An 8,707-nucleotide genomic window follows, 5' to 3' on the forward strand; every position below is an offset into this window, starting at 1 on the left:
GCCTATTCAAAAAACTATAGAAAGATATTTACTATATAACCTTTCTCGTGCGCAATTGCTCTGTTTTATCATTCAGACCATCTAGACAAGATCAGGAAACTGCAACATTTCAGAAAGTAATCAAGTACAGAAGAATGACCATTTGAGTTCTAAAGTGTTGACAGCGATCCCTTTTGGGGCAAACTTTCTCATTGGAAGAAACCTCGGCTTTTTTTTTTTTTTTTTCTTTCTCTCTTCTTTCTTTTCGGAGGCGGGGGTCGGGGGTGGTTGGGGTGGTCGTTGCATGCCGGTGTGTGTGTGCGCGCGCTTCCTTGGTTAATTCCCTGAGAATTAGCTTTGACTGGTGAAGAAACACTTTACTTAGAGTGGGTTCCAAAACATCTTCCACCTGCATAAGACCCACTAGATGGAAAATTAATGTAAATAAGTGTGCGCACACGGCTTGAACACCTTGGAAAACTGTTTTCTGATCCCTATATCTGGTTTTATTCAATCTTAAGCAGCCCAGTGATCTACCCAGATTACAAAATAAAAAATAAATTCTCTTTACGTCAGTAAACTTGGACTCTAAGTTCTCTCTCCTGAGCGGAGAGCCTTTTAAAGACGAGCGAGCACGCTGGCAGCTGGGGGTCGCAGCTCCTGGGAAACAGCTAGTTCCACAGGTCCCGCCCTCAGCACCCTCTCCTTGCCCCTCCCTCTGGCCGGCTCCCCACCTCCACGGGATGCGCCTTCCTCTCTCCCCTCCCGCCGCCACCTCGCCGACTTCAGCGGCCTCAGAGGTCTCACACGCGTCAAAGCCGGAACTGGGAGGCTGATTTGTGGAGGTCCTCTCCCCTCTCCCCCCGGCCCCTCCTCCGTCCCGAGCGAGAGCCCCGGGAGCAGAGCCGAGCAGGGGGAGGGGAAGATCCACACCCATCCCCCTTCCTCTAGCCCTCCCGCGTTCGGATGCAATTGCACCTTTTATTATTTTAACTCTTCTCCCTAGGACGCGCGGCCCCCGGATCTGTCCCTCCGGCGTCCGCGGTCCCTGCGCCCGCGCGCCGGGATGGGAAAGCGAGGGACCTGCCCGCGGTCGGCCGGCGTGTGCGGGGAGGTGCAGCCGCCGCGCCCGCTGCCCAGAGTCTGTAAGTTTCAACGCTCCTCCCGGGGAGGGGAGGGGGAGGCTGTTCGCATCCCCGCAAATGCTTTAAAATGCCAAACACAGCAGAGGTTTACAGTGTTGAATGGACTTTCCCGGGCACACTCTTAACCCTATCTGCAGCTCGCAGGCTGTTGTCCGGGCTTTTCCTGCAGCGTCTGTGTTTGATCCCTTCCACTGTAAAGTTTTCAGTTTATACTATTATGAATTCCACTGGGAAGTCATAATTTTTTTAATGCAAGTCATACTTCTTTAAAACTTAAGGTACTTCATCATTTTCAAGTTACGGAGCACATCGTTTATTATTATTATTATTTTGTCAAATTTCACTAAGCATGTTATTTATACTGCGCAAGAGGCCACGGCCTTTTCTTTGCGTACTTCTAAAAATAACGGAGGAAGAATTTACTCTCTTTACTTTTCATATTACTATATCGTCTAAATAATAAATGTCTCGTGATACCCAGCTGGCTTTAATTTTCAACATAGACGCCGCGTGTTTGTATTTTTGCACTCATCTACAGACGCGGTTAATCTCAGTAGTAGTGTTGAGCCTGCTGTTTACAGGAAGGCTCCTGGTTTTGTTTAACTCAGGCTATGCCCATATGTGTTCAGAACGATAAGGAAAATTGGAACAGTTCCGATTCAGACCAAATAATTTCTCCGCGATCCCGGAACTCAAGCATAAACTAGATTCGTGTTTAGAGTAGTAAAGTCATACCTTAGTTTGCATGTCACCTGGCACGTATAGCCATATCCTTGAGTGCAAGAACTGAAGAGGTGAGGAAGTGGGGGAGGGGAAGTTTTAAATCTTTTCCCTTCTGCAGGAGGACTTTCCGAGGGAAGGAAAGGAGAGGCAGGTCCGAGACAGGTGAATAGGTTGGCTATGGTGACGGGACGATGTTGGCCAGAAAGAGCATCATCCCCGAGGAGTATGTGCTGGCGCGCATCGCCGCGGAGAATCTGCGCAAGCCGCGCGTGCGAGACCGCCTCCCCAAAGCCCGCTTCATCGCCAAGAGTGGGGCGTGCAACCTGGCGCACAAGAACATCCGTGAGCAAGGACGGTTCCTGCAGGACATCTTCACTACCTTGGTGGACCTGAAATGGCGCCACACGCTGGTCATCTTCACCATGTCGTTCCTCTGCAGCTGGCTGCTCTTCGCCATCATGTGGTGGCTGGTGGCCTTCGCCCATGGGGACATCTACGCTTACATGGAGAAAAGTGGAACGGAGAAAAGTGGTTTGGAGTCCACGGTGTGTGTGACTAATGTCAGGTAAGAATGCAGTGGGATGAAGCAGGGACTGAAAACAGGACAGAAAGAAATAATAAACTGCCCTTTCTCTCCTATCATTTTGTTGAAAGCGAAATAAAGCTGTTACTTCAGAAGGAAAAAAAAAAAGGAAAAAAAACCCTAATCTAACACAGTAAGAATCTTTTTAAATGCAGCTTTATGGAGGAGGAAGCTCTGAAATGTGGAGTTTCAATCTCTCTGGTTAACTTTTAAAATACTGTATGAGTAATTTAAAGAATGGTTGTGATTCAAAGGATTCCACAGAGCGCTTTACTCAAAAAAAAGCACCCATTCAGTTTTCAGTGCGAAAAAGCTGCTGTCCATAGTTCTGGTGTCCACAAGTCACTATCTCTGATCGACAAAAATATTGTGCAAATTTTAGTAATATTTTTCCCTCACTTCTCTTACCCGTGACATTTTCAGAAATCGTGAGGAAAATGGGAAAAACTGGTGTAGAGGTATCCTAGATTAAAAATCCATTAAAAATGAAATAAATAGATATAAGCCCTTCTTTACCAAGATTATCTTAAATATTTGGTTGCTTGCATTGGATTAAAAATTAAAAAGTTATGCTAAGATGCAGAACTAGGAAAAAATTAGGGTTTTTTTTGTTTTTTTTTTGTTTTTTTAAATTAGTTTTTAGTGGAAATTGGTCCAAGTTTTTCATGGAGGAGATTATATAGAAGTGACTTAATGTTGTGGTTTTCTTTACAAGTTTTAATAGAATAGGAAAAAGACAGTCCTCAGACTGCCTAATGTTTGCTTCTTTCTCTTATGTTGTGTTCCAAAAGTAAGTAGAATGAATTTGATTTCAGTCATTCCCCTCACATTTTCACAGGGCCTAAGAACATTTAGTTGGGGTGATCTGTCTTTTAATTTGTTTTGTTGGAAGACAGAAAGAGCTCATTTATATCAACTGCATAACTATTCATTCTGAAGTGAAACAATGGTAATAATACTGGAAACTTTGCCAGGATATTTTCCGAGTACTATTCCAGATTCACATAGTGTACAAAGCGAAGCAAGTTGAACAAGCACTATTCTGCCAGGCAACTGTAAAGCATGAGACCTTTCCTGAACCCGAAATCTTCTGAAATTAGCATACCACTGCAAGAAGCAGAAACCCAGACTGTGAACTGGTCTGTCCTTAGTAACTGCAATGCCAACATATCAGGGAGGGGTGCAGCATTTGTGTGCCGAGATCACACGTCACAGATTTCAGCTCGGATTTTGAGGAAAGAAAAATATATTTAATGGATCCTTTGCCTTTATCATCAAGTAGATATTATTTTCTTGTCTTAACTTTTCACAAAATTTGTCTCCAAGAAAATATAGATGAAAAATGGTGGTGGTCATCAGCATACCAGATACAATGGAAACCATTAAGACACTGTGTTTAACAGACATTTGTAGGCTACATATCGTTATCTATAATATTCCTCTTTAAGAAATTTATGGGCACTAATATTGGTGAATCACTTTCATATCAAGATAAATGTTTAATAAACATACGGTAGACAGTCATAAAATGAAATAAAAGAAACAAAAATGATAAGCCTTGAAAATAAATGACAGATTTTAATTACAAGACAAGTATGTTGGCTTTTCCTGTGAAAGAGGAGTCATAAAGCAGTTTATTAAAGATGTATCATCAAAAGTGGCATCCTTTCCATGATTTTTTGGAAGAACTTATGGAGTGTACTGGTTGTTAAAAGCTGTTTTACTACTAGCTCTTCTTTTTTCACCAAGATGTGTATGGAGGCACGTCCATCCCCCTGATGCATTCCTGCTGGTGGGAACATTCAGTTTACTGTGAGAAATGGTGTCGCAAATACAAGGAGACAAAGTTGATCTTATTAGCCTGACAATTTTCACATTTTTAATTACACCTCTTACCTAAAAAAAATTACTTGACATCTTTTAAGATTAAAATCTTACTAATTTTGTTTTAATGTTATGATATTTTTTGTGCTTTAAGCTCAATGTGCAGCTTAATCATAACAAACCGTACATGATAAAATTTTTTCACCAAAAATATAGAAATAAAAATCTCCATTCTCTCCCAAAGGGGATTTAAAAGATGCCTAATAATGTTTCATATTCTTTGTATTTTCTTTCAGAAGTTCACTGTCCCACCATTTTATCGAAATTAGACACACCTTATTGTGACAGTTACTCACCGGGATGTCCAAATAACATTTTACCATTCTCATTTTAGGATGGCTCACTTTCCCTTTCATGTGGATGACTTTTCCAACATGAGTCAGAAAATAAACCAACGTATCTTTTTTTCTTATTCAGCCTAACTCCCTCTGTAGCAGAACAAATGAGCAACAGAAAACTTTGATCTTTTGAGGGCATGACAGGCGTTCACGAAAGACTGTGTCTTGCTACCATAGAATGTTTAGAATTAAATTCATTTGTAAAATAAACAATATGTAAAATATGTAACATAAACAATATGTAAAATAAAGCACTTGAATAGTCCCTCAATCCATTAAAACGAAATGTCTGGGAATATTTATCTCTAGGCTGTTACCTGAAGTATATAGACATTATTGAAATCAGCATTGGATCCGAGCCCCTCCTCTGGGGTCCATTCTTATTCTTCCCCAAGTTTTTGGATCATTTAACACATCTGTGTAGCTAATGCAAAAAGCAATCATTGTGGTTTTCCATGAATCTTTTTAGCCACAAAAGGGGTTAAAAGGCAATTGTTACACTCCCCTTAAAAGTTAATCAAGAGAATCATTTATGCTTACCCCCCATGGTGTTGCACAAAAGTGCAGTGTGTGTACTTGGTATTCAAATGTTTCAGCATTTTGCTCACTCGTTGTGCAGGGCATTAATGGATAAATAATGATAGCCTACTCGTCTCACACATGCGGCATCTATAAAATTAGAGAAGTTTGAAATTGGCATCTGGGGCAAACACAGGACTAACCTGTTTTTGTTAAGAAGTCACAGCCATATAGGATAGGTAGTTAAGTGAATAAATTAATCTTAAGAATAACCAAATGTGGTGCATCTTAAGCACTTACCTGAGAGCTTTTCAAAAGTCTTACCCAGGTCGACTTTGGACCTACCAAATCAGTGTTTACATTGAGATATGTGGAAGAGATGTACAATATGAAAAATCTTCCCAAGAAAATACTGACATGTGTTCACTCTGCCTTTGCCTCTTTCAGAGCACCAAGCCAGAATTGAGAGCTTTCCGGTTCTCCTTAATTATGTGATCTTGACACAGTTACTTACTAATCTCTGCCTCAAATTTTTCCTTTAATAGCCTCAGTATTCTGTAAAATTAGAGAACGAAATGAGACAATCAATAAAAGTTTTCTTTCCAAATGACAAAACATTAAAATATTTTTTTTTACTAAAAATACTAGTACTTTTGAATGATGTGTTTTGTACCACCTTTTAGCCCTGTGCTTTCTCTGCGTAAGGTACACGATAAGTGTTAGCCAATGAATATGATTTTAAGGGTTATAAATAATAAAAAGTACACTTATTACTCAGGACCTTCCCAGATGACTCCAGTCACTTAAACTCAAATATGCAATAAATAACAAACATCTATCTGAAGAAGTTTTTCCAAGTAAACTATGCCATTGCGAAAGTATTTCACAAAGTAAAATAGGTCCTTAAATACAAGTATGTATTTATTATTTTAATTTATTATTGTAATGCTTTCGTATACCTAGGCCCATCATTACATGATGTAGAAGACAATAGACTGAATTCCAGAAGTCTGGAAGTAGACGCATTCCGATGAGAGAGAGGAAGAGAGAGAAAGTGCTTGTGTTCAGAATCAGGCATTTGACAAGTTAGGTTGCCAAGTCTTTCCAAAAGCGTTTAATAGCCTTTGGAGGAAGAAAACGGAAAATTCAGCTTGGCATGTTATTTCGTTATGTAAAATATGATCTGATGGCACCGTTTTCTGCTATATCATTCCTTACAGATCTTTCACCTCTGCTTTTCTCTTCTCCATTGAAGTTCAAGTGACCATTGGATTTGGAGGGAGAATGATGACGGAGGAATGTCCTCTGGCCATCACAGTTTTGATTCTCCAGAACATCGTGGGTTTGATAATCAATGCGGTCATGTTGGGCTGCATTTTCATGAAAACAGCTCAGGCTCACAGGAGGGCGGAAACCTTGATTTTCAGCCGCCACGCTGTGATTGCTGTCCGAAATGGCAAGCTGTGCTTCATGTTCCGAGTGGGCGACCTAAGGAAGAGCATGATCATCAGTGCCTCGGTGCGCATCCAGGTGGTCAAGAAGACAACCACACCCGAAGGGGAGGTGGTGCCTATTCACCAGCTGGACATTCCCGTTGATAACCCAATTGAGAGTAATAACATTTTTCTGGTGGCCCCTTTGATCATCTGTCATGTGATTGACAAGCGCAGCCCCTTGTATGATATCTCAGCAACTGACCTCGCCAACCAAGACCTAGAGGTCATAGTGATTCTGGAAGGAGTGGTTGAAACTACCGGCATTACCACACAAGCAAGAACCTCCTATATCGCGGAGGAGATCCAGTGGGGCCATCGCTTTGTGTCTATTGTAACTGAGGAGGAAGGAGTGTATTCTGTGGATTACTCCAAATTCGGCAACACTGTTAAAGTAGCTGCTCCCAGGTGCAGTGCCCGAGAGCTGGATGAGAAGCCTTCCATCCTGATTCAGACCCTCCAGAAGAGTGAACTATCCCATCAAAATTCTCTGAGGAAGCGCAATTCCATGAGGAGAAACAATTCCATGAGGAGAAACAACTCCATCCGAAGGAACAACTCATCGCTCATGGTGCCCAAGGTGCAATTTATGACTCCAGAAGGAAATCAGAACACATCGGAATCATGACGGCAAGCCAACCTCAAGAAAATCTGTTATCACGTGTTGGTGGTTTGGGCAAAGCACAGTCGGACTGCACCAGAGCTGGAAACCAGCAATTTGTTCTATATCTTATGCACCAAATGATACTCATATTCAAGCAACAGCACTTTCTGTGTCACTAACCAGTAACAGGAGGTGGAGGATTCATGGCTGACACTCGTCTCACACATGCGGCATCTGCAGTGACATGCTTCTGTTATGTAGAGGAAATAGTATGCTCTCCTTTCTCTCAATTCGAAACCCAAAAATTCCGTTAGTACTAATAGACCTTGAGTACCAAAGTTGGCCAAGGAATGATTCTGTTTGAAATGCATTGTACTTGAAACCACAGATCTCTCTGTTTCCATTGGTCACTCTGAATGCAAGTAGGGTGGGGAGAGGAACCCCAAAAGGGTGCTGTTAACACCTCTTGTATATCAACCAGTATGTTGCCTTCTCCTTTTTCCAGATTCTGTGCCTGGTAAGAAGCCTGAGGCAAAAACTGCTTCTCTCTAGGTGCTTCTAAACAGATTGCAGTCACTTCTTCACAGTGACCTTTGCAGGTTTCCTCGTCCTCGAGGCAGCCTGTTGGTGGAACTGGGCAAAGCGCTTTGGAGAAAAGCTAAGAACATTCCCGTCTCACTTAGGACTGGATCCCCAAAAGTGACAGTTATTTCTTTTGGCTTCTCACTTCTTAAAAGTCCTCACAGGGAAATACTGTATTGAATATTTTATTAAAATATTTTCTTTGTATTCACTGTAGTTTTGTGATTTCTCTTTCACAAAATTATCAGTAGTCAAAGCTCAAGGGGGGAAAAAAAAACATTTTTAGAGGCATGTGAAAGAGATATTATATAGTAATAACACCTCTCAGATCTTCCTGTCTTTGAAATTGGTTAATCCAAGAGAACTACGTTTTTTTGGTCTCATTTTGATTTTACTCCCTTCCAAGATTTGAAATGTTTTCTTAGCTCTTCTATCTGAGCCTGATGTATCGTGGAAATCTTATATTTTTTTCTTTGAATCTCCAACCTCCCTTCTTAAAACTCTGCTCTCTTCCTAAATTCAGGCCTGGCATATGTTGGTTTAGGGTTATCTCACTTGTTAAAGTGAGATTTTCTCTCAGAACTTGATCTAATCATCCTGAGCTCTTGTTTCTTCAGGGAAGGGGCAAGGGCACCCAGGGAAGCACTAAGTTGAGAGACTGGGGGTTTCTGCTTCTATCTCACATAGCTGAATAGCAGAAAGCTCAACCCTTATATAGCCTTTTACACCAGTCTTGGGGTTTGTATTCATTTTACTTCATTTATGAGCATTTGAAATAGGCGGGTAATCATTAATATATTCAAATCTTATCTTAAACAAATGACTCACGATTCTAACCAGATGAATGGAAATTGTTT

General features: G+C 41.2%; 1 protein-coding gene across 1 annotated transcript; it reads left to right on the top strand.

The window, feature by feature from the left end:
• Window positions 1-720: 720 nt before the first annotated feature.
• Window positions 721-8,059, top strand: KCNJ8 (potassium inwardly rectifying channel subfamily J member 8). The gene is made up of 4 exons (XM_080812326.1): window positions 721-824; window positions 986-1,124; window positions 1,966-2,412; window positions 6,392-8,059. Exons 3-4 carry the CDS (start codon window positions 2,039-2,041, stop codon window positions 7,290-7,292), a joined length of 1,275 nt encoding a protein of 424 aa, XP_080668452.1. The 5' UTR covers window positions 721-824; window positions 986-1,124; window positions 1,966-2,038; the 3' UTR covers window positions 7,293-8,059.
• Window positions 8,060-8,707: the final 648 nt, after the last annotated feature.

This window comes from Martes martes (genome assembly GCF_963455335.1).
Source record: "Martes martes genome assembly, chromosome: 8".
NCBI classification, from domain to species: Eukaryota; Metazoa; Chordata; class Mammalia; order Carnivora; family Mustelidae; genus Martes; species Martes martes.

Excerpts from the sequence above, each read along its gene's own strand:
- KCNJ8 (XM_080812326.1), top strand. The coding sequence starts at position 2,039 with ATGTTGGCCAGAAAGAGCATCATCCCCGAGGAGTATGTGCTGGCGCGC. Across the intron at positions 2,413-6,391 it reads GTGTGTGTGACTAATGTCAG|ATCTTTCACCTCTGCTTTTC; the intron begins GTAAGAATGCAG and ends CATTCCTTACAG.